The 25,751-nt window shown below is 41.6% G+C and overlaps 2 protein-coding genes across 6 annotated transcripts; both read left to right on the top strand.

The window, feature by feature from the left end:
* The first annotated feature begins 10 nt into the window (after positions 1–10).
* LOC115108443 (fizzy-related protein homolog) lies at positions 11–4,076 on the top strand. Of its 4 annotated transcripts, none has more exons than XM_029632770.2 (13): positions 11–570; positions 791–919; positions 1,042–1,105; positions 1,207–1,334; positions 1,415–1,494; positions 1,592–1,775; positions 1,884–1,949; positions 2,066–2,168; positions 2,267–2,451; positions 2,587–2,820; positions 2,916–3,020; positions 3,107–3,199; positions 3,342–4,076. In XM_029632770.2, the coding sequence occupies exons 1-13, from the start codon at positions 502–504 to the stop codon at positions 3,381–3,383; spliced, it is 1,482 nt and encodes a 493-aa protein (XP_029488630.2). In that variant the 5' UTR covers positions 11–501; the 3' UTR covers positions 3,384–4,076. The 4 variants fall into 4 exon arrangements, with proteins under 4 accessions (XP_029488630.2, XP_029488631.2, XP_029488632.2 ...); XM_029632771.2 differs by having other exon boundaries at positions 1,204–1,334; positions 2,916–3,008; XM_029632768.2 differs by having other exon boundaries at positions 12–570; positions 1,204–1,334.
* Positions 4,077–13,608: 9,532 nt separating this feature from the next.
* On the top strand, positions 13,609–25,223 carry LOC115108442 (HAUS augmin-like complex subunit 5). 2 transcript variants are annotated; one of them, XM_029632766.2, is made up of 20 exons: positions 13,609–13,691; positions 13,894–13,992; positions 14,194–14,256; positions 14,407–14,439; positions 14,610–14,634; positions 14,765–14,897; positions 15,024–15,183; positions 15,302–15,392; positions 15,483–15,574; positions 15,664–15,718; positions 15,820–15,947; positions 16,437–16,515; positions 16,610–16,758; positions 16,959–17,121; positions 23,558–23,638; positions 23,733–23,878; positions 24,018–24,114; positions 24,234–24,372; positions 24,556–24,688; positions 24,803–25,223. In XM_029632766.2, exons 2-20 carry the CDS (start codon positions 13,895–13,897, stop codon positions 24,903–24,905), a joined length of 1,968 nt encoding a protein of 655 aa, XP_029488626.2. In that variant the 5' UTR covers positions 13,609–13,691; position 13,894; the 3' UTR covers positions 24,906–25,223. The 2 variants fall into 2 exon arrangements, with proteins under 2 accessions (XP_029488626.2, XP_029488627.1); XM_029632767.2 differs by lacking the exons at positions 13,609–13,691; positions 24,018–24,114; positions 24,803–25,223 and having other exon boundaries at positions 13,801–13,992; positions 24,556–24,644.
* Positions 25,224–25,751: the final 528 nt, after the last annotated feature.

Raw genomic sequence — 25,751 nt, 5'->3', positions numbered from 1 at the left:
CGTAAGCATTTCCCACAATGCATTGCAATTTGGTCAGTAACATTTTATGCTAGCCAGCTAACAAGCTAGCACACATAACTTTTACTTCTTTCATTCTACATTATTGCTCTTCAGTTGCTCGTGAATAAGATTTTAAAAAATATATACTGGTGTGTCCTGACACCTGCACTCGATTTAAAAATATTTACTTCCGTGTCCAAGGCAATGTGTTTGGTATTTGGTAGCTTATCAGAGTTAGCTTAGTTTGCTAACGTTACCAAGCAGACGGGAAGGCTCCCTGTCTATTCTTCCGGACTTTAGTGAAGTTAGCTAGCTATCTGTGGTTTAGTGAAATGTCATCGACGTAGACTGAACCCTCGTTTCTTTGGTGGTGTTGTTTCTGTTAACTTGGTAAAAAAAATACATGGCATCTAAAGTGCAGAGGATCAGGTCCAGCAGTGGACTGCTCTTTTAACTGTGGCTTTCCAATCAAGATCCAGCCAGCGAGGCACTACCACTACTATGGACCAAGAGTATCAGCGTCGCCTGCTTCGGCAGATCAACATTCAGAACGAAAACACCAGCCCCATTGTAAGTATTAATTATCATGCCACTCTCGCTTTTATTATATTACTGGGAACATGTCTGAAGGGTTATTAAAAGGAAGGTGTGTCTCACCTAACCAAAGTGGCGCAGTGATGAAATACTATTAGAACAATGTTATTTTAAAAGGGCACTGGCACTTGTTGGTTCACCATTTACTTGTCATGATTCATTATTAGTCATTATTTTACACGTTGTCATTGTACAGAAGGTGACCGAGGTGATGCGAAACCTGACGCCCAACAACTCCCCGATGTCCTCTCCCAGCAAGCATGGTGACAGGTTCATCCCATCCCGTGCAGGGGCCAACTGGAACATCAACTTCCACAGAATCAATGTATATGTCACTTAAACCTCTTTAATACCCTATCAATTATAATACATTACCTCACTATAGATTATTTTATTGATACATTTAGTCAGCTTATTGAGAAATGTGTATGTGATCTGTCTTTTTAGGAGAATGAGAAATCACCAAGTCCGAATAGAAAAACAAAGGATGTGACATCTGATAGCAGCAAAGGTAAGTTAAATGACAAACTATGCCACATCGGATGAAATTACTAACATTTAAGAACGGCATACATTATAGTAGTTAATGTAACTGTGGTTCTGTATTAGCAGATGGGCTGGCCTACTCGGCTTTGCTGAAAAATGAGCTGCTCGGAGCAGGCATTGACAAAGTTCAGGACCCCCAGACAGAGGACAGACGGTTGCAGCCATCCACGCCGGAAAAGAGGAGTCTCTTCAGTGTAAGAATCTAATTTGTTTCCAAGCTACATGAAGTTATTCTGGAGCAAGGTCTGACCCAACTCTTTTCCTTTATGTGCAGTACTCACTCAGTGCTAGGAGCACAACAGATGAGGACAATGGCATCTCTCCCTACTCATTGTCACCTGTCAGTAGCAAAAGGTAAATTCATAAATTGGTGTCTCTGTAAAGATGCAGGGTGGTTACTGTTAACTTCAAATCAATGTTTTTTCATTTGGTTTGTTTTCTTTCTGTGCAGTCAGAAGTTGCTACGGTCACCCAGGAAGCAGACTCGTAAAATCTCAAAGATCCCATTCAAGGTCTTGGATGCTCCAGAACTACAGGATGACTTCTACCTCAACCTTGTGGACTGGTCTGCTTTAAATGTGCTGAGTGTTGGCTTAGGCACATGCGTCTATCTCTGGAGTGCCTGCACCAGCCAGGTACTGCTTGTGTGACAAATACATGTGCATATGATTTAATTAGCCTCTCATTCCACATGGTGTTCATTTCTATACAAACCCTCAGAGAGCATTGATTTGTCTTTCCAGGTAACTCGTCTGTGTGACTTATCAGTGGAGGGAAATTCTGTTACGTCCGTGGGCTGGTCAGAGAGAGTGAGTTAAACTCTATATCTGCCGTTTGTAAATCCCACCATAACACTTTTTACTTGCTCTAGCTGTTTTTTGTGTGTGTGGTTTCCTGACTCCAATGCTGTGCATTTCTGATTCAGGGCAATCATGTTGCGGTGGGGACTCACAAAGGCTACGTACAGATCTGGGATGCAGCAGCTGGCAAAAAGCTCTTTACACTAGAGGGTCACACTGCTAGAGTTGGTGAGCACTCAGTGGAAATTCCCTGTTATAGATGTAGCATACTAGTTGTTCATTTCATTGGTCTCTCCCTCACCATTCCCATGTCTTATCTTCCACAGGTGCACTGGCATGGAACGCAGACCAGTTGTCATCAGGTAGTCGAGACCGTATGATCCTGCAGAGGGACATTCGCACACCACCTCTCCAGTCTGACCGTCAGTTGCAGGGTCACCGGCAGGAAGTATGTGGTCTGAAGTGGAGTACAGACCACCAGCTGCTTGCCTCTGGGGGCAACGACAATAAGGTATAACAGAATATATCATGACTCTGTGTCCATATCCCTTAGATATGGCTTTTAACATTGATTAGCTAAGTTTACAACATAACAACCTCACCAACCATGTATGTCTGTTCTGGTTATGGCCTGCATTTCTCTCAGCTGCTTGTGTGGAACCACTCTAGTACGGCACCAATGCAGCAGTACACGGATCACCTAGCTGCAGTCAAAGCCATCGCCTGGTCCCCCCACCAGCACGGGCTGCTGGCGTCTGGGGGAGGAACGGCTGACCGCTGCATTCGCTTCTGGAACACGCTCACCGCACAGCCACTGCAGTGCATGGACACAGGCTCGCAGGTCTGCAACCTGGCATGGTCGAAACATGCCAATGAACTGGTATGTACCACTCAGTGTTGTGATGGTGATCCTATAATGTTATTTAAACCTTGATGGCACTTTGATGGTCTGGTGGCACTCTCCCTTTTCTATAGGTCAGCACACATGGTTACTCTCAGAATCAGATCCTGGTGTGGAAATATCCTGCACTCAGTCAAGTAGCCAAGCTTACCGGACACTCGTACAGGGTACTCTACCTGGTAAAGTAACATTGTCTTGTTTTGATGTTCCTAACCTCCTAGCTTTTCCTAATGTTCTGATATTGTCTATCCCCTGCACTATGAAGGCAATGTCTCCTGATGGTGAGGCCATTGTCACAGGGGCTGGTGATGAAACACTACGCTTCTGGAATCTCTTTAGTAAAACACGGTCAACAAAGGTGCTAAAGCGGAGTTGATTTTTCACATTTGTGTACAGTACACACTACACTCAAATCTGCTCTTAAATTACAGTACTTGTCTATGTTTTACTTTCTTGTTGTCCTGTGATTTTTAAATGAACTTTTTCCTCTTTTTATTCAGGAATCGGTGTCCGTTTTAAACCTCTTTACCAGGATAAGATAACAGCAACGCAAGAATAGACTTGATGGAGTGCCTTGAATTCATTACAACATTCATCAACACAATGCAAAAGAATGACCTAACATGGACATGACATATTGTCATGGAGGAGGAAAGAACTGTTTTACTTTTCCCAGAAACAGAAAATAATTTGTCCTCAATGTTTTTATTAGATTTATTTCTATTCATGTACACTTCAATATACAGTTATGCTTTTTCTATGTTGATTTTTGTATTCCATGTCTATGTTGAAAGTATGTGTTAAAGGAGCCTTAAAGTACAATGTAGAGAAATGGATCTACAATTTTAGTTGTTTATTTTTTTTGCCATTTGAAATTCTATATTTGAATGTTATATAGACTGGGGCAAATTGTATAATATAATGGGACAATCATGGCAATCCATGGCAGTTGTTTTAAGAAAAACAATTAATTTTGGAATTAAAAAAATAGCCACTAAATGTGTCAAAGCACTACATTGAATATAGTAGGGTGGAGTGAACAAAACTGAGTAAAATGTGATGTTAAATTTCTGGAACTCAAGAACAAGATAACAAGAGTATTGCAAAAGAAATGTCTGGTGTTTTCTTAGACTTTACTGAGTTATAGTTCATATAAGGAAATTAGCTTAATAATAATAAATTAGACCCTAATGAATAGATTTCACATGACTGGGAATAAAGAAATGCATCTCTTAGTCGAGGACACCTTTATTTTTTTTAGTGCTGTGGATCAGAAAACCAGTCAGTATCTGGTGTGACCACCATTTGCCTCATGCAGTGTGACACATCTTCGCTTAGAGTTGATCAGACTGTTGTGGTCTTTGTATTGTTGTCCCACTCTTCAATGGCTGTGCGAAGATTCTGGATTTTGGCGGGAACTGGAACACGCTGTCGTACAGGGTGATCCAGAGCAGCCCAAACATGCCAAATGGGTGACATTTCTGTTGAGTATGCAGGCCATGGAAGAACTGGGACATTTTCAGCTTCTAGGAATTGTGTACACATCCTTGCGACATGGGGCCATGTATTACCATGATCAAACGTGAGGTGATGGCGGCGAATGAATGGCACAGCAATGGGCCTCAGGATCATGTCACGGTATCTCTGTACATTCAAATTGCCATTAATAAAATGTGCTTGTGTTTGTTGTATGCTATATAGACGGGGACAAAAATGCACAGCTTATGCCTGCCAATACCATAACCCCACTGCTACCATGGGGTAGTCTAAGCAAACCTCTCGTACACACCAGCTGCCCAGTACAGTTGAAACCAGGCTTTATCTGTGAAGAGCACACTTCGAAGGTGAGCATTTGCCCACTGAGATCGGTTATGATGCCAATCTGCAGTCAGGTCAAGACCCTGGTGAGGATGACAAGCATGCAGATGAGCTTCCTTGAGATGGTTTCTGACAGTTTGTGCAGAAATTCTTTGGTTGTGCAAACCCACCGTTTCATCAGATGTCTGGGTGGCTCGTCTCAGACCATCCCGCAGGTGAAGAAGTCGGATGTGGAAGTTCTGGGCTGGTGTGGTTACACGTGGTCTGCTGTTGGGAGGCCGGTTGGATGTACTGCCAAGTTCTTTAAAACAATGTTTATGGTAGAGAAATTAACATTGAATTCTCTCCCAATAGCTCTGGTGGACATTTCTGCATTCATCATTTCAATTGCACACTCCTTCAAAACTTGAGACATCTGTGGCGTTGTGTGACAAAACTCCTCTTTTTAGAGTGGCCTTTTATTGTCCCCCAGCACAAGGTGCATCTGTGTAATGATCATGCTGTTTAATCAGTTTCTTGATATGCCACACCTGTCAGGTGAATGGATTATCTTGGGAAAGGAGAAACACTCACCAACAGGGATGTAAACACATTTTTGCACAAAAAAATGAGATAAATAAGCTTTTCATGCTTTCTTGGATGTTTTCTTTCAGCTCATGAAACATGGGTCCAACACGTGTTTATATTTTTGTTCAGTATACTTTTTAAATGTGCAACTTCATCGTCATGAGCCAATCTAAACAACCATCTGGTTGTGGCCTATTAGCAGGGCCGGACCTCCCATTAAGCAAGACTATAGCGGCACTTCAATTTGGGGCGGCATTTTGACAATTTGGCTGCCGCCCTCCCGCGCCACCAGCTCATAGCCTTGCTGCGGTTCGACTAGTATTGAACTTGATAGACGACAATGAGCACATTATGGAAGATAGCTTTATTTGATTTTTAGACTTTTACATGTCATTTGATACAGTTGAACATTATTTTCTTTTAGAATTTGATTTTTTGGTTTTGATCAGTATTTTCAAAGTGTAATTAAGACACTTTACAATATTAATAACAGCTCTGTTAAATTATCCCATGGAACTTCACAAAGATTCGACATTAGACGTGGAATTAAACAAGGATGCCCAATTTCTCCTTTCTTATTTTTATTGGTCAGACAAGTTATGGCACATCATATAAATAAGGCTAGTTTTAGGGGTATTCAGATACAAGACAAAGAGATAAAATGTTCACAATTGGCTGACGACACCACCTTTTTTTTATCATAATGAAGTCTATTGAGTGTATTAATGCCTTCTCACATGTATCAGGTTTATCTCTGAATATTAGGAAATGTGAATTATTTGTGTTGAAAAGATATGACTTAAACTCAGTATGTAATATCCCTGTAAAAGATGTGATAACATATATTGGTATTAAAGTTAGCAAAGATCGGAAAGAAAGAGCCAACTTAAATTTCTCTCCTATTGTAGAGAAAATTGGAAAGAGATTTAACTCCTGGTTATTAAGAGATCTGTCTTTATCTGGACGAGTACTTTTATCACAATCTGAAGGTCTGTCCAGATTAGTTTATACCTCCCTTGCATTAGATGTTCCTCTGTCAGTAACTAAAATGGTTGATACTAAATTATTTAACTTCATATGGAGGAATAAACCTCATTATTTAAGACAAGCGGTCACATGTAGCACCCAGGGTGAGGGAGGGTTGAATTCTCTGGATATTAAAACCTCTAATATAATCTTTAAGATTAAATGGATACAAAACTATTTAAGAAATAAAGATTGCATTTGGAATATCATGCCTAATTGAATATTCCAACAGATTGCTGGTCTAGAATTCTTACTCAAATGCAACTTTAATATGGGTAAAATCCTAATTAAGCGTGCAAACTTTCATAAACAAGTACTTCTACAAACACAATTTTCCCCCACATAGGTATACAATCTGGAATAATAAAGACATAAATACAAAAACAAGTCTTTATTTTCCAGAACTGGTTTGACAACAACATTATCTGGGTTAAACAATTATTGAATAATGATGGACAATTATATGATTATCCAGAATTTATTAGAACACACAATGTTACATTATTGACTGTATGTTTGTTTTACTCCATGTGTAACTCTGTGTCGTTGTATCTGTCGAACTGCTTTGCTTTATCTTGGCCAGGTCGCAATTGTAAATGAGAACTTGTTCTCAACTTGCTTACCTGGTTAAATAAAGGTGAAATAAATAAATAAAATAAATAAGATAGAATTTAAATATTATTTTGAAATGATCAGTAAATGTAAAAACAAAAAAGCAATAAGCACCATAAAAGTATTTAACAAATTGAAAATGAATCTTGATATGTAATACTGTTAGGTTTATGTACTCTTCTTTGTATATTTATATGTTTTTGTATTTGTTGTGTGCATACATCTTTTTTTAAAGCAAGTTTAAATAACATTTTAAAAAGCCATGCTGCAGTTCCCGCCCCAACCCCATTCCCACTTCTCTCGACAGGATATCACTCCCAATATCCTTGGTAACTATGGTGATGTGTGTGTTTATATGGGATTATCCAATTATGAAACATTAATAAAAATGAATCTGCCAATTAAATTATTGTATTTTTATTAAGTTTGTTTGTGTGTGTGTGACGAAAACGATTAGTGATTAATTAAGGCAGTAGCCTAACCTCGCTTGTTAACGTTAGCTAGCTACTACTAGTGGATATTGTTTTAGCTAAAAGTAATCTATAGAGATTTGAAACAATTTGCTACTAAACTATCAGGACGCGAATATTTTTTTTAAAACAATGACAAAAGAGGCACAATCTCAAACCAAAGAAAAATTCGCTGGTGAAATTGATCAGCGTGCAGCAATGACCATCAGCTGGTGTGGAGAATGACAAGCCTACGAGGACAGGCCATTCATTCGCCGAGAACGACGAGCCCCAGTTCGCTGATCCTAGCTGCGAAGAAGGCAAACCGGAGGAGTCGGACCCATGCACTTCCACCAATGATTAAAGCTCTCTGGCTGGACTAGAACAGGTGGTCGCACCAGGCCTAGCCACACCTCCAAACAATGTTGGCGAAGACCCTACTATCTTGGACCCAGACTCAGATTCGTCGCTCCCCGTCCCAGATGACAGTGGTGGTGCTGCTGCTAAATCCGAACTCATAGACAAACAACAAAAAAGATCCCAGTGAGTGGCCAAAATATAGGAATGGATCTTTAAGGGATATGTTAGTGCAGGCTGGGCCACATCAGGATTAAGGAGGGGAATTTCCCAAGAGATGAGGGACAATGAAAGTTTTCTGTGGCCCACTACAACAGGAGGATGGCGAATGGGGAGAGACCAGGCTTGTCTATTCCAAGCAAAACGATGCAGCCTTCTGTTTTGCTGCAAAATGTTTTCACACGAGTGCAAATCTGCACTGGTCAGGGATGGAACCAGGGACTGGAAGAATCTGTGCCACCTCCTCAGCTCGCAGGAGAAGTCACATGACCACCTAGATAGTTTCCAGAGGTGGAGCTGGAGATCAGGCTGGTGTCCAAGCAAAATCAGATGATTTGATTTCAGGACCATGTACAGTTACCGAGGGAAAACACAATCAGCACCACAGCAGAGGAAAGCGGCCACTCTAGGTGGAGACGAAAAATAAATAAATGTTGAAACTGGTGTTGGGCAATCAAATTCGATATGTAAATAAGCGAAATTCGTTAAGGCTGGGTCATTGACATAAAACTTATTTTACACAACTCCAGCGAAACTAGGCCCACCATGCATTTATGAAAGCAGTTGTTTCCAAAGCTCAAATGATCTTACTCTGTTTTACAGTTCCACAGAAATATTCAAATATATGTTAAATATGTTATATAAAAGTGTTAACAATTATGGGGTCACGCCATGTGTGATATGGGGTCATGCCATCATAGCACTGAGACTGCACTCGTGAAGGTGGTAAATTACCTTTTAATGGTGTCAGACCAAAGCTCTGCATCTGTCCTCGTGCTCCTAGACCTTAGTGATGCTTTTGATACCATCGATCACAACATTCTTTTTATTTTTTTTTCATTTATTTGTTCAACTTTATTTAACCAGGTAGGCTAGTTGAGAACATGTTCTCATTTGCAACTGTGACCTGGCCAAGATAAAGCATAGCAATTCGACACATACAACAACACAGAGTTACACATGGAATAAACAAAACATAATCAATAATACAGTAGAACAAAAGGAAACAAAAAGTCTATATACAGTGAGTGCCAATTAGGTAAGATAAGGGAGTTAAGGCAATAAATAGGCCATGGTGGCAAAGTAATCACAATATAGCAATTAAACACGAGAATGGTAGATGTGCAGAAGATGAATGTTCAAGTAGATGGTGCAAAGGAGCAAGATAAATAAATAAATACAGTATGGGGATGAGGTAGGTAGATAGATGGGCTGTGTACAGGTGCAGTGATCTGTGAGCTGCCCTGACAGCTGGCGCTTAAAGCTTGTGAGGGAGATAAGAGTCTCCAGCTTTAGAGATCTTTGCAGTTCGTTCCAGTCATTGGCAGCAGAGAACTGGAAGGAAAGACGACCAAAGGAGGAATTGGCTTTGGGGGTGACCAGTGAGATATACCTGCTGGAGCGCGTGCTACGAGTGGGTGCTGCTATGGTGACCAATGAGCTGAGATAAGGCTGGGCTTTACCTAGCAGAGACTTGTAGATAACTTGTAGCCAGTGGGTTTGGCGACGAGTATGAAGCGAGGGCCAACCAATGAGAGCGTACAGGCCTCAATGGTGGGTAGTGTATGGGGCTTTGGTGACAAAACGGATGGCACTGTAATAGACTGCATCCAGTTTGTTGAGTAGAGTGCTGGAGGCAATTTTATAGATGACATCACCGAAGTCGAGGATCGGTAGGATGGTCAGTTTTACGAGGGTATGTTTGGCAGCATGAGTGAAGGATGCTTTGTTGCGATATAGGAAGCCGATTCTAGATTTAATTTTGGATTGGAGGTGCTTAATAAGGTACGGTGGGATTCGAAATGGTCGGTAATCTGTTTGTTAACTTGGCATTCAAAGACCTTAGAAAGACAGGGTAGGATAGATATAGGTCTGTAGCAGTTTGGGTCTAGAGTGTCACCCCCTTTGAAGAGGGGGATGACCGCGGCAGCTTTCCAATCTTTGGGAATCTCAGACGATATGAAAGAGAGGTTGAACAGGCTAGTAATAGGGGTTGCAACAATTTCGGCAGATAATTTTAGAAAGAAAGGGTCCAGATTGTCTAGCCCGGCTGATTTGTAGGGGTCCAGATTTTGCAGCTCTTTCAGAACATCTGCTATCTGGATGTGGGTGAAGGGGAAATGGTGGGGGCTTTGGCTGTGGAGGGTGCCGGGCAGTTGACCGGGGTAGGGGTAGCCAGGTGGAAAGCATGGCAAGCCGTAGAGAAATGCTTATAGAAATTTTGGAAAGATGGGAAACCCAAATTGGTCTATACTGACAAGTTCTGGCCTGGTTTAGATTTTATCTGTCGGAAAGATATCAGTTTGTCTCTGTGGATGGTTTGTCTTCTGACAAATCAACTGTAAATGTCAGTATTCCTCAAGGTTTTGTTTTAGGTCCACTATTGTTTTCACTATTTATTTTACCTCTTGGTGATGTCATTTGGAAACATAATATTAACTACCACTGCTATGGGGACGATACACAACTGTACATTTCGATGAAACATGGTGAAGCCCCAAAATTGCTCTCCCTGGAAGCCTGTATTTCAGACATAAGGAAGTGGATAGCGGCAAATGTTTTACTTTTAAACGCGGACAAAACAGAGATGCTAGTTCTAGGTCCCAAGAAACAAAGAGATCTGTTGGATCTGACAATTAATCTTGCTGGTTGTACAGTCATCTCAAATAAAACTGTGAAGAACCTCTGTGTTACTCTGGACCCTGATCTTTCTTTTGACAAACATATCAAGAATATTTCAAGGACAGCTTTTTTCCATCTTTGTAACATTGCAAAAATCCAAAACTTTCTGTGCAAAAATGATGCAGAAAAATTAATCCATGCTTTTGTCACTTGTAGATTAGACTACTGCAATGCTCTACTCTCCTGCTACCCGGATAAAGCACTAAATAAACTTTTACTGCTAACCAACAAAGCATTACATGGGCTTGCTCCTACCTATCGTTCCGATTTGGTCCTGCTGTACATACCTACACATATGCTATGGTCACAAGACCCAGGCGTCCTTATTGTCCCTAGAATTTCTAAGCAAACAGCTGGAGGCAGAGCTTTCTCCCATAGAGCTCAATTTTTATAGAATGGTCTGCCTATCCATGTGAGAGACCCAGACTCTGTCTCAACCTTTAAGTCTTTATTGGAGACTCAGCAGATTTTCAGCAGATCCTATGATTGAGTGTAGTCTGGCCCAGGGGTGTGAAGGTGAAAGGAAGGGCACTGGAGCGTCGAACCACCCTTGCTGTCTCTGCCTGGCCGGTTACCCTCGCTCCACTGGGATTCTCTGCCTCTAACCCTATTACGGAGGCTGAGTCACTGACGTGATCTGGTCCGGGTTGGCGCCACCCTCGGGGTCGTGCCGTGGGGGAGATCTTTGTGGGCTATACTCGGCCTTGTCTCAGGGTAGTGGGTTGGTGGTTGAAGATATCCCTCTAGTGGTATGGGGCTGTGCTTTGGCAAAGTGGTTGGGGTTATATCCTACCTGTTTGGCCCTGTCCGGGGGTATCGTCGGACAGGGCCACAGTGTCTCCCGACCGCTCCTGTCTCAGCCTCCAGTATTTATGCTGCAATAGTTTATGTGTCAGGGGGCTAGGGTCAGTCTGTTATATCTGGAGTATTTCTCCTGTCTCTTCCGGTGTCCTGTGTGAATTTAAGTATGCTCCCTCTAATTCTCTCTCTCTCTTTTCTCTCTTTTCATTCGGAGAACCTGAGCCTGAGGACCATGCCTCAGGACTACCTGGCCTGATGACTCCTTGCTGTCCCCAGTCCACCTGGTCATGCTGCTGCTCCAGTTTCAACTGTTCTGCCTGTGGCTATGGAAGCCTGACCTGTTCACTGGACGTGCTACCTTGTCCCGGACGTGCTGTTTTGGACTCTCTCTCTACCGCACCTGCTGTCTCTAACTCTGATTGATCGGCTATGAAAATCCAACTGACATTTACTCCTGAGGTGCTTTCCTGTTGCACCCAAAACAACCACTGTGATTATCTGACCCGCTTGTCATCTATGAACGTTTGAACATCTTGGCCATGTTTTGTTATAATCTCTACCCAGAAGAGGACTGGCCATCCCTCAGAGCCTGGTTCCTCTCTAGGTTTCTTCCTAGGTTCTGGCCTTTCAGGGAGTTTTTCCTAGCCACTGTGCTTCTACATCTGCATTGCTTGCTGTTTGGGGGTTTAGGCTAGGTTTCTGTACAGCACTTTGTGACATCGGCTGATGTAAAAAGGGCTTTATAAATACATTTGATTGATTGATTTTTTTAACAGGTGGGATATTATTAATGAGAAACTTGTTTTCCTACTATAGGTAGTAGGGTGCATAATGACATCAACATTGTAACTCTCCGATGCAGAGGTTAAATATAATTGGAGCTTATTTCTTCATCTTCCAAAAAATAAGTAGTAAACACACCTGTTCGACAGACACAATTATCCTATCCATCGATGTCGTTATAGCCAAATACTCCAACACTGTCGTATGCACTGATTAAATACCCGTGTCTGGGAAGGGCTTGGTGTGTTTGACTAAAACCAGGGCTCGAATTGAGTGAGGGTATCATATACCCTTTGTTAAATAAAAGGGCAAAAAGGAAATCTATTGTTTGCTTTATATTTTGAAATAAATACATAAAACGTATCCAGATTACCTAAAGCGTTCTATAACAATGCTTAACTCTGTGATGTCTTATGGTAGAAACAAGCTCTAAAATGACTGTGAAAGACGTGACTCCGATGCATATGGGGATATATTGATTCCTCTCTATGACAATCTGAAGGTAAACTCCAGCCTATAATATTCGAGGAGGTAAAACAAATACTTTGCTATTCTTTCCCTATATAAACTGAGCTTTTCCCTTTTGAAATGAGAAGATGTTTGTTTAAACCCAGGTAGCTTTTAGGGAAGCACTTCTGTTGCTGGGTTATACAACCGAGGAGTACCCAGCATTTGAAGCTTACAGTTTTCTGCGTCAGTAGAGCCTGTCTGGGTGGAAAGGTAACTTCTGAAAGTGCCATGCGTAGATGAATAAGGATGTCTAAATGTAATTATTTTTGTCTCGCCTAGGGCGGCAGAACATCCAGGGCATTCGTGATTTTATCAATGTAATCAGATTGAAAATATTAGGCTATGTTATTGACATTGAACTGATAATATAGCCTACTAAACAGATGTATTAAACATGTGTTTAACCTATTAATTGGCCTGCTATTATGTTCTGCTCCTCCGACTTTTAGCGGAGAAAAAAATCGTCCGAAACCCAAACCTAGCGGGGGCAGATTTTTATCTCGCCTAGTGCAGCAGAACGTCCAGGACCGGCCCTGACTATTAGGTCTTTACTATTATTTGCCATATGACTGGAATATGTATTTATACGGAATGGTGAAGTGGATGAAAGCTGCTGTGTCGCTCTGACTACTTTATTGAGGGGAAAATGTACTTACTCTGATATGGTTGTCCCGCCTATCTATTTTATAATTGATGCACTAACTTTAAGTCATTCTGGATAAAAATCGTCTGCTAAATTACTCAAATGTAAGTTTCCCATTTTGTGTAACCTTTTCGTGTTCATTACGGAAACCGTTTAAGAATCACACAGTCCAAAACGAGAATTCTGAATTGACAAATCCAGGTCGATCTCGTCCAGTTTCGTTCAGTTTGCTTCCGAAATGTTTTGCAACAGAATCGGCGTAATGTTGTAGAACGTTTGACGTACTATTTGTCCTGTTTCAGAACGTAAGCAAACGTCACCGGATATGCTGCAGAGCGGGAAGTTGAACGGGCGGAAAAATAACAAGCGCCCAACTGAGCAAAGTAGGACAGCTAACTTTTCTTGCCATCTTTTTGACAGTCAATCACTTGGAAGCAAATTTACTTCGGCATCGTACTATTACAGCCACCTGTCAAGCTAAAATGGACTTGCTAGTATTCGATTTTGGTGATAATTATTGAGCTGGATAGCTTACATTTACATTTAAATAGCTAGCTAACGCCTCGCTTGTTTTGTCTGGAGAAGGATGGGAGACAGGACCCTGCTGCGGGAGCTAAAGCGGTGGGCGATTGAAGAATTTAATCTACCAACCCAAAGTCTCCCAAACGACAACTACTTTAAAACGTGCGTAACGTCATTCATAAATGTCCAATTTAACGTACATGCACTTTTTTTTGGCCTTGTTGAGCTATTCCTTTTTTGTCTTGGTAGCAATTCTAACTACAGTCTTTCATATCGGTAGTTGCAGACTAATTAAAACGAATTTGTCCCAACATTGACTTAACCCAAGTGACGTTAAGTATATTGATGTTTGTTTTGATTCAGGTTATGTGTTGGCCCGGGTGCCTCTATATGGAGATATGTCACACAACATATTTTCAATCAGAGGTGGGTATGCAGACAGGTTTTTACAACCTTATTAATTATACTTCCTAGTGTTTCTATCAATTTTTGTTTGTAGTAGCTAGGTCAACTATTGTCGTTTTGTCCTTTTACGTGTGTTCTTCCAATATCTTCTCTATTCCTTTCTCTTTGCAGGAATGTAAGGATTATGCGTGGAAATCTCCGATGGTATCCTTTATTTTTGGTGTCTTGAGTTGCCTACAAATGTGATAATTTCATTGTCTCTGAGATGACACCAACTCTTGATAGGATAACTGCCTAATTTCTCTGATATTAATATGACACACAGGTTTTGTTGTATGTACAGTTATACAAGCCTTGACATTGTGCTCTCTCAGGTACAAAGTTCTGCACGATAAGGAGGTACAACCATATTTCTCTAAACAAATGTCTAGATAGTTTGATAGTCTTAAATGTGATACTGTAGCAATGTGTTAGCGTTATGTTTTCTGTGTGCTCATTCTTTTACATTATTGTATGCACACATTTGCAGTTGAAACAAGTAGTGGGGCAGAGTGATGCTGCTAAGCGGTTTGAGCTTCAGGAGCAGATAGATGAGCTGAGAGGAGAACTAAACCACCTGGACTCTCAAATCAATGGAACTGAAGCACAGCTGGTTACTGAGGGTGAGCATTTGACCAAATATATACTTTTTTCTACATACCACATCCCAAAATCTGCTAGGTCTGTATATGTGGATGTCCTCTTTCGCCTTGACGCGCTGTTCTCTGTAATCCCTTTGTATTGAGTAGAGGAGTCCATTAACCGGAGCTGGGAGATGGTGGAGGAGAACCAATGCAGGGAGCTGCTTTTACAGGCTTTTAAGCAGCGCTGCATGAAGGAGCGCCACTCTCTTTCAGAGGATATCCTCAAGATCAGTGGGCACTCCCAGGTTCTGGAGCAGCTGTCTAGGTGTGCTTGCTAGAGCCTCTGCCGTTTACCCTTTTACCATTTCTTACCACACTTCCACATGCATTTGACACCTCAAGCCAACCCTAAATCCATTCTTTACTTTTGGTGTGTTTTGCAGGAGGGCAGAGGTGAAGGTGGTGTTTGGAAATGAAACCTCCAATAGCAGTGGGGACCATCTCAACCCATCAGGAGCAGAGCCTAAGGTTCTGGTAAGTGCTTTACTATATTTGATTACTTATATGATAGTCTTCGAAGTGATTGTTTTGCATTTTACTGGTCTTGTTTATTTTTCTCCTTAGCGTAACATCCGAGAGTTGTGTGATGAAAGACTCAAGTTCTTCCAGTCTTTGCAAGAGAGTGAACTGAACATGACATCTTCCACTGCCACACAGTAAGAATCATCAGATGGTTTTATATAGGAACCGGAGTCATCCATGGGATACTTCTATTGATAAATCATTGTTCTCTCTCTTTCTTCAGCTTGACACGTGAACAGAGAACTGCAGTATTTCAGCATTGGTTAAGTGCTGTGGAGGTAAGTTGCATTGTTTGCACCTAGATAGTTACATCATGGTCTGTTTCTTATTTTCTTTATTTGAGTGAGAATCATATTGTTATTTTTAAAAATCTCATCAGGACTTGTTGCAATGCTATCCTCCGAACCAAGTGCTGTCAGCCTTGCAGTACCTGGCCTTGGGACAGGAAATGGCATTGGAGGAGATGCTTGCCTCTTTGGGTATGGCTCGTGATGTTGCTGCATTACGGTAAATGGTTAAAAAAATATGTATATTTAACATTTTTTTATTGTATTTTAACCCCTTTTCTCCACAATTTCAATCTTGTCTCATCGTTGCAACTCGGGAGGCGAAGGTTGAGTCATGTGTCCTCTGAAACATGACCCGCCAAACTGTGCTTCTTAACACCCAGCCGCACCAATGTGCCGGAGGAAACACCATTCAACCGGCCCGCCACTAGGAGTAATTAGAGCGCGATGAGCCAAGTAAAGCCCCCCTGGCCTGGAAGATGCTGGGCCAATTGTGCACCACCCTATGGGACTACCGAACATGGCCGGGTTGTGATTCAGCGCGGGATCGTTCCCGGATCTGTAGTGATGCCTATAGCACTGCAAAGCAGTGCCTTAGACCGCTGTGCCACTCACGAGGCTGATAAATGGTTAAATTGATAAAGTTAGCTGGACAAAAATATCTGCATGGATTTGAATTATAGGGGCAAATGTATCTGTTTTATTTTAGGTTTCGCTACGAGAGTAATCACCTGCTGGACATCTCAAAAGAAGAGGAAGAGCTACCAACCGTTAAGAGTCTTTTACAGGTACTTTACACGTTTCCGTTTACACTAAAATACCAACATGGGGCCAAGACACTGCATAGGCTAGAACAGTAATATGTGTGGGATCTTTTTGCAGTCAGCTTGGGAGGAGGTGGAACAGAGTCTGATGGAACTGGCTCAGGCACGGTCACGAATTCAACAGCTCCAGACCCAGCTTCATACCCGAAAGAAAGAGGCACATTTAGAGCTGATTGGCAGGGAATCTCAAACCGACGCCCTGTCACTGTAAATCTGCACTATAGATTGGCTTCTTCCACACAATTTACATTACATTTACATGTCATCAATGAACATGCTCAGCCTCTAAACCAGTCATGTCAATTCATCAGAATACTCTGGTTTGTTGTCTGTATCTATTGTTTGTGATGCTCTTTACGCTTTCACAGTTTAAAACCTCTTTTCTCCCATGTTTCCGTCCTGCCCAGTTCAGTGTTTAAGCTGGAGATGCAGTGTGTGATTCAGGCAGCAGTGAGAAATGGTTTGCGGGACCAGTGTGTTCAAATGGAGCAGCATGCCAGCGACCGACAGGAGGACCTCCGCAACCTACGGAGCCAATGGCAAAACATCATGGACTTCAGACAGCTTGGGGTGAGAACCTGCCATCATTACTATTTCATCACTTGCCACACATTTACCTCAATCTCACACAAATGATCAAGGAACCTACCAGGTACAACCCTAAATCCGTAAACATGGGCACCCACATAGATATCATTGTGACCAACTTGCCCTCCAAATACATCTCTGCTGTCTTCAACCAGGATCTCAGCGATCACTGCCTCATTGCCTGTGTCTGTAATGGGTCCCCGGTCAAACGACCACCCCTCATCACTGTCAAACACTCCCTAAAATACTTCAGCGAGCAGGCCTTTCTAATTGACCTGGCCCGGGTATCCTGGAAGGATGTTGACCTCATCCCGCCAGTAGAGGGTGCCTGGTTGTTCTTTTAAAAGTGCTTTCCTCACCATCTAAAATAAGCATGCCCCATTCAAAAAATGTAGAACTAAGAACAGATATTGCCCCTGGTTCACTCCTGACTTGACTGCACTTGACCAGTACAAAAACATCCTTTGGTGTACTGCATTAGCATCGAATAGCCCCCGCGATATGCAACTTTTTAAGGAAGTCAGGAACCAATATACACAGTCAGTTAGGAAAGCAAAGGCTAACCTTTTCAAACAGAAACTTGCATCCTGTAGTACTAATTCCAAAAAGTTTTGGGACACTGCAAAGTCCATGGAGAATAAGAGCACCTCCTTCCACTGCACTGAGGCTAGGAAACACTGTCACCACCGATAAATCTACGATAATCGAGAATTTCAATAAGCATTTGTCTACGGCCGGCCATGCTTTCCACCTGGCTACCCCTAACCCAGCCAACAGCTCTGCACCCCCACAGCAACCTGCCCCAGCCCTCCCCCTTTCTAAAATTATCTGCCGCAATTGTTGCAACCCCTATTACTAGCCTGTTCAACCTCTCTTTCGTATTGTCTGAGATCCCTAAAGATTGGAAAGCTGCCGCAGTCATCCAACCTTTCAAATGGGGGATACACTCTAGACCCAAACTGCTACAGACCTATATCCGTCCTGCCCTGCCTTTCTAAGGTCTTCGAAAGCCAAGTTAACAAACAAATCACTGACCATTTCAAACCCCACCCTACTTCTCCATTATGCAATCTGGTTTCCGAGCTGGTCATGGGTGCACCTCAGCCACGCTCAAGGTACTAAATGATATAACCGCCATCGATAAAAACAACTCGTGCAGCCGTCTTCATCGACCTGGCCAAGGCTTTCGACTCTGTCGACAGCATTCTTATTGGCAGACTCAATAGCCTTGGTTTTTCAAATGACTGCCTCGCCTGGTTCACCAACTACTTCTCAGACAGAGTTCAGTGTGTCAAATCGGAGGGAATGTTGTCCGGACCTCTGGCAGTCTCTATGGGGTGCCACAGGTTTCAATTCTCGGGTCGGCTCTTTTCTCTGTATATATCAATGATGTCGCTCTTGCTGCTGGTGGTTCCTTGATCCACCTCTACGCAGACGACACCATTCTGTATACATCTGGCCCTTCTTTGGACACTGTGCTACCAAACTTCCAAACAAGCTTCAACGCCATACAACACTCCTTCTGTGGCCTCCAACTGCTTTTAAATGCTAGTAAAACTAAGTGCATGCTCTTCATCCGACCGCTGCCTGCCCGACTAGCATCACTACTCTGGACGGTTCTGACCTAGAATATGTGGACAACTACAAATAGCTAGGTGTCTGGTTAGACTGTAAACTCTCCTTCCAGACTCACATTAAAACCTCTTCGAGCTACCCCCCCTACTTTTTTCAATTTCCACCTGAAGACATACCCAAATCTAACTGCCTATAGCTCTGGCCCAGAAGCAAGGATATGCATATTCTTGGTACCATTTGAAAGAAAACACTCTGAAGTTTGTGTAAATGTGAATTGAATGTAGGAGAGTATAACACAATAGATCTGGTTTAGATAATACAATGAAAAAAAACATACGTTTTAATTTTTTTATTGTTGTATCATCTTTAAAATGAACAAGATAAAACAAACATTCAGATAGGATGATGGGGACAATTTCAGTGAAAAATATAAGAGGGCAACAGTACTTGTGCAAAGTTTCAGAATGATAACTTCCAAAATGAGTGTGCTACATGACATTTATCACGACGTCACCCAGGTGTCCCACACAAGTAGCCCAAATGTACCCAAGTGGCCAAATTGGTGAATGAATACATTTTGAAACAAATAACTATATACAAAATGCCAAAATGGTATTCTAACACCCCCAAAAATGGGGGAAAAATATATACATTTACAAAATAACATGGTTTACTATTTACACACTTTCAATATTTGGAAGACCCTCAGTCCTCTATCATATCAAATGTATTTATATAGCCCTTCGTACATCAGCTAATATCTCAAAGTGCTGTACAGAAACCCAGCATAAAACCCCAAACAGCAAGCAATGCAGGTATAGAAGCAGGGTGGCTAGGAAAGACTCCCTAGAAAGGCCAAAACCTAGGAAGAAACCTAGAGAGGAACCAGGCTATGAGGGGTGGCCAGTCCTATTCTGTCTGTGCCGGGTGGAGATAACAGAACATGGCCGAGATTTTCAAACGTTCATAGATGACCAGCAGGGTCAAATAATAATAATCACAGTAGTTGTAGAGGATGCAACAGGACAGCACCTCAAGAGTAAATATGAACAGTTTAGGGTTCCATAGCCGCAGGCAGAACAGTTGAAACTGGAACAGCAGCAAGGCCAGGTGGACAGGGGAAAGCAAGGAGTCATCATGCCAGGTAGTCCTGACGCATGGTCCTAGGACTCAGGTCCTCCAAGAGAGAGAAAGAGAGAATTAGAAAGAGCATATTTAAATTCACACAGGACACCGGATAAGACAGAAGAAGTACAAACTGACCCTAGCCCCCTGACACATAAACTACTGCAGCATAAATACTGTAGGCTGAGACAGGAGGGGTCAGGAGACACTGGGCCCATCCGATGAGACCCCCGGACAGGGCCAAACAGGAAGGATATAACATCACCCACTTTGCCAAAGCTCTACACAATATTGTGCTGCTGAGGTATAGTAAACAGATATATATATATGGAACATAAGGTTGAATATATTATTATAGACCTGCTACATCTACTGTCTCTATTATATTATGACCTATTATATTAGATCTACTGTCTCCATTTCACTTTGGCCATTGTTGTGGGCCTGCCCTCCCCTCAACAGCCTCAAATAGGCTATTTCATTTCACAAATAATATTTTATATTGTTAATTTCAAACAACTGCATTAGCATGAGAAGAACTTACCAGTCCAAAACAGTGACATTGTTCCTCTTCTGCAGGCACGTTACAGATTATACACAGTGCGCGTTTACCAAAACAACGCTGTGCGTAAAATGCGTAGCTCCTTCCGGAATAAAACTTCAATAGCGAATGACTCTCTTTACGCTGGAGTTTACGACATGGGTTGGTCTTCCAACACACAACCATTGCATATTGCCGTTTACCTCAGCTCATTGACTATCTACCCAGCTAGATTTCAAGACGATCAGTGGTCATTGGGTTAAAATACAGTCAATCAACGAAACAGTGGTCATATCATTGGTGCACAGTGATGTCATTACTTGTTGTCTTCAAATCGGTTTCTTTCAGTCAATACGTCCCGCGAAGTGGCCCATCAGGTTTGGTTGTGTTACAAACAAACCAGTTGATTGCAGTGAAACCAAACATGACTGGAAAAGTCACGTTCTGTGTGGGTTATTTACCTGGAATGTGTCGTCGAAAATTGAATGAGACGGAATTCACGACACAAGCGGTTCACACATGTTTCGTGTTAGGCTATAAAAACGGATTTGATCAAACAAAAGATAATTGTGTAACAAGGAGCATTGGAATTGCAAACAGACGAAGATCGTCAAAGGTAAACAATTTATTTTAATGCAGTTTGTGATTATGTTACGCCTGTGCTGGTTGAAATAGTTGTTTTTTATGGGGCTCTATGCTCAGATAATCGCTTCGTATTCTTTCGCAGTAAATCCTTTTTTAAATTTGACAACGCAGTTGGATTAGCAAGATTCTAGGCTTTCAATACATGTGAGACACTTGTATTTTCATGAATGTTTAATATGACTATTTATGTAGCGATTACCGTATGTTGTGGAATTTCAGCCCGGTTCCGTGCTCAGAGGTTAAGCATCTCCAATCCAAAATTACATCTAGAATCGGCTTCCTATTTCGCAACAAAGCCTCCTTCACTCGTGCTGCCTAACATACCCTTGTAAAACTGACTATCTTACCTAGAGGTCGACCGATTTAATCGGAATGGCCGATTTAATTAGGGCCGATTTCAAGTTTTCATAACAATCGGAAATCTGTATTTTTGGACACCGATTTGGCCCATTTATTTATTTTTACACCTTTATTTAATCTTTATTTAACTAGGCAAGTCAGTTAAGAACAGTTAAGAACACATTCTTATTTTCAATGACGGCCTAGTGGGTGGGTTAACTGCCTCGTTCAGGGGCAGAACGACAGATTTTTACCTTGTCAGCTCGGGGGATTCAATCTTGCAACCTTACAGTTAACTAGTCCAACACTCTAACCACCTGATTACATTGCACCGCCACAAGGAGCCTGCCTGTTATGCGAATGCAGTAGAAGCCAAGGTAAGTTGCTAGTTAGCATTAAACTTATCTTACAAAAATCAATCAATCAATCAATCAATCAATCAATCATGATCACTAGTTAACTACACATGGTTGTTGATATTACTAGTTTATCTAGCGTGTCCTGGATTGCATATAATCGATGCGGTGCGTATCGTTGCTCCAATGTGTACCTAATAGAGGTCGACCGATTATGATTTTTCAACACCGATACCAATTATTGGAGGACCAAAAAAAAGCCGATGCCGATTAATCGGCAGATTTTTATTTTATTTTTTAATGTAATTCTTTTTATTTATTATTTTTTTATTTATATTTTTTTATTTGTAATAATGACAATTACAACAATACTGAATGAACACTTATTTTAACTTAATATAATTGTATCACTTCTCTTGCATTCATTGCACGCAGAGTCAGGGTATATGCAACAGTTTGGGCAGTCTGGCTCATTGCGAACTAATTTGCCAGAATTTTACGTAATTATGACAACTTTGAAGGTTGTGCAATGTAACAGGAATATTTAGACTTATGGATGCCACCCGTTGGATAAAATACGTAACGGTTCCGTAATTCACTGAAAGAATAAACGTCTTGTTTTCGAGATGATTGTTTCTGGATTCGACCATATTAATAACCTAAGGCTCGTATTTCTGTGTGTTATTATGTTATAACTAAGTCTATGATTTCATAGAGCAGTCTGACTGAGCGATGGTAGGCACCAGCAGGCTCGTAAGCATTCATTCAAACAGCACTTTCGTGTGTTTTGCCTGCAGCTCTGCTGTTTATGACGTCAAGCCTATCAACTCCCGAGATTAGGCTGGTGTAACCGATGTGAAATGGCTAGCTAGTTAGCGGGGTGCGCGCTAATAGCGTTTCAAATGTCACTCGCTCTGAGACTTGGAGTAGTTATTCCCCATGCTCTGCATGGGTAACGCTGCTTCGAGGGTGGCTGTTGTCGTTGTGTTCCTGGTTCGAGCCCAGGTAGGAGCGAGGAGAGGGACGGAAGCTATACTGTTACACTGGCCATACTAAAGTGCCTATAAGAACATCCAATAGTCAAAGGTTAATGAAATACAAATGGTATAGAGAGAAATAGTCCTATAATTCCTATAATAACTACAACCTACAACTTCTTACCTGGGGATATCGAAAACTCCTGTTAAAAAGAACTACCAGCTTTCATATGTTCTCATGTTCTGAGCAAGGAACTTAAACGTTAGCTTTCTTACATGGCACATATTGCACTTTTACTTCTCCAACACTTTTTTTGCATTATTTAAACCAAATTGAACATGTTTCATTATTTATTTGAGGCAAAATTGATTTTATTTGGAATGAATTGCAAAAGTCACTGAAGCTGGAGACTTATAGCTCCCTCACTAACTATAAGCATCAGCTGTCAGAGCAGCTTACTAATCACTGCACCTGTACACAGCCCATCTGTAAATAGCTCAACCAACTACCTCATCCCCATATTGTTATTTTTTTGCTATTTTGCACATCAGTATCTCTACTTGCACATCTATCACTCCAGTGTTAATGCTAAATTGTAATTATCTCACAACTATGACCTATTTATTGCCTTACCTCCCTCATCTTACTACATTTGCACACACTATATAGGTGTTTCTATTGTGTTATTGACTGTACGTTTGTTTATCCCATGTGTAACTGTGTTGTTTTTGTCGCACTGCTTTGCTTTATCTTGGCCAGGTCGCAGTTGTAAATGAGAACTTGTTCTCAAATGGCCTACCTGGTTAAATAAAGGTATAAAAGGAAATGTGGCACTTTTTTTTCATGTTTTTCTTTATAGGATGTCAGGCAGGAACAGATAAGCGGTCTGATCAAGGGGAACTCAACAGCTAAGACTGAACTGACTCGTGTGCACAAGGAGGTAGACCCACTCTATGCTGCGGTGTACTGTAATGCATATTGTGTAAACCGTGGCCATCTAATTTGACCTTTTCTTCTCTCCTGTCTGACCTAAGATTGGACAGTTTGTTCAGGGAAAGCTGGTTCCCCAATTTGCTAAAGTTCTTTCAGCGGCCAATAGGCTTCGCAACTCTGTGTCCCAAGAGGCCAGACAGTTTGGGAACGTGTCACTGTTGACACTTGACCGCAGGATCATTGAAGGGTAAGCGCTTCATATTTGTTTGTATTTGATGGTTGAGAAGCGTTATCCTTCTTATCACTATTTGGTCTGGATGAGAAAAAATGCTCAAAGGAACATTTTTCAGATGGTAAAGTTTTGTAAACTGCTATATATATTTCAGTGAGCAGAGAATTCCAGCATCGTGGTTGTCTATCCATCGCTTGCATTCCTTGCCCTTCCACAATCTGTGTCAAAGCCTGGCTTTCCCAATGTATCGAGTGAGTCCCAGCTGATTATTCCATGGCCATTTATGCACCCAGTGGTTTGCATCTTGCTCTTATCCTCCTGTTTATTTATGTATTGTCTGTTTTGTGCCTGCTTTATGATTCTCTGCCAGGCCCCTGAGGAACTGTACACCCAAGCTCTATCCCAGCATCTGGAGCTTCGATTTCTGCGTCGTTTGCTGCAATTGCACTCCTCCTCTTTAACAAATGTAGAGAAGCAGGGAGCGCTGCTTCCTGCACCTGACCAACAAGGTACAGATCTTCCAGAGTTCAAAGACGCAAACTAACAAATGGTAGAGCTCGATGCCATCCAATCAGATGCCAATCAAACTGTATCACTCATCTTTACCTAGTTAACCAAAGGCAGATTATGCAATCGTACATGTTTGATCTCTTCGTCTTGCTTTCATCTCCCTTTTATGTATTCCTCCTTAGCCCTCCTGCTACGTGTCCTGGAGGAAGACAAGGAGCTGCTTAAGTTTTTATTGCCCAAGGTTTGGGAGCTTACCCAGCGCTGCTCACAGGGCCTTTCTTATGGGTATCAGGTCAAGATTGCCATTTCCCATTGGTAAGTGCTACCATTAACACTTTCTCCCATATAACTCTTACTCATATTGAACCTCCATATTATTCACCTGCTACTATTGACAATTCACCTTTTTCTTGTGTTATTTCTGTGCAGGTGGGATCAGCCTGCTCAGTTTGCTCTGCCTGACATACGCAAGGGGGGACTGACTTTTCAGCAGTGGCTACAGAGGTGGAAATTTGCAGCTACGGCTTCTTGATGAGCTCCCTAGAAAATAAAGACAAGACTGAAGTGCATAGATACCCAGCAAACAGGATGTCCAGGAGACCATGACACAACCTTCCAAAGTTCTGGGGACATCCATACGACTAATTTCTGTTTGCAGGGTATGCACCAAGGTGAATTTTAGAGAACAATACTGTTCTTTGTAGTACTAAAACTACAATTTTATTCCCACTGACATTAATTGACAATGTTGTTTGTTTCTCATCTTCTTTTTGCTAAACATGATGCCATTCAATTTGTATCACACGTACATTTCTATGGTCTTTATGCCATTAAATGAACTTTGCCTGTACCTTATCTCTGTTTTAATGTGCTTGACGGTTAATCTCAATTACAAATACAATCCTATTTGACCACTCGTTGTTATCCATATGACCATATTATTGACAATACAGACATACTTTTTTGGTTGATAGAGGAATAGATTGTTGAAATGAGTGTTCCATATAGGACCACTTTGTTCATGGTGTGGTTTTGCAATGTCTGTGAGCTGTAGTTGTATGAATAATACTAGTATCCTGTGTTTTATTATAGGCAACTAGCAATATTCAGGACTTGTTCTTGACACATGGAATGGTTTTCTGTGTGATTTGCATTGTTTGACCAATTTTATGGCATGCCCTATACTTTCCTTCCCAGTTAATGAGAGGCAGGCAGTCAAATGACATTGCTCACACTGGTCATATCTCGATCTTTGCAAGTGGAGGCATTCGTAAAAATATGCCAATTATACGTGCAACGTGGACACTTCTGTACAAATTTGTCCTCTACTCTGCATATGAAGGTGTGAAAATTGAAAAAGGACTGTACTGTTATGTTG

Source organism: Oncorhynchus nerka, linkage group LG24 (assembly GCF_034236695.1).
Source record: "Oncorhynchus nerka isolate Pitt River linkage group LG24, Oner_Uvic_2.0, whole genome shotgun sequence".
Lineage (NCBI taxonomy): Eukaryota > Metazoa > Chordata > Actinopteri > Salmoniformes > Salmonidae > Oncorhynchus > Oncorhynchus nerka.
This window is presented reverse-complemented; position numbering and strand designations above follow the sequence as displayed.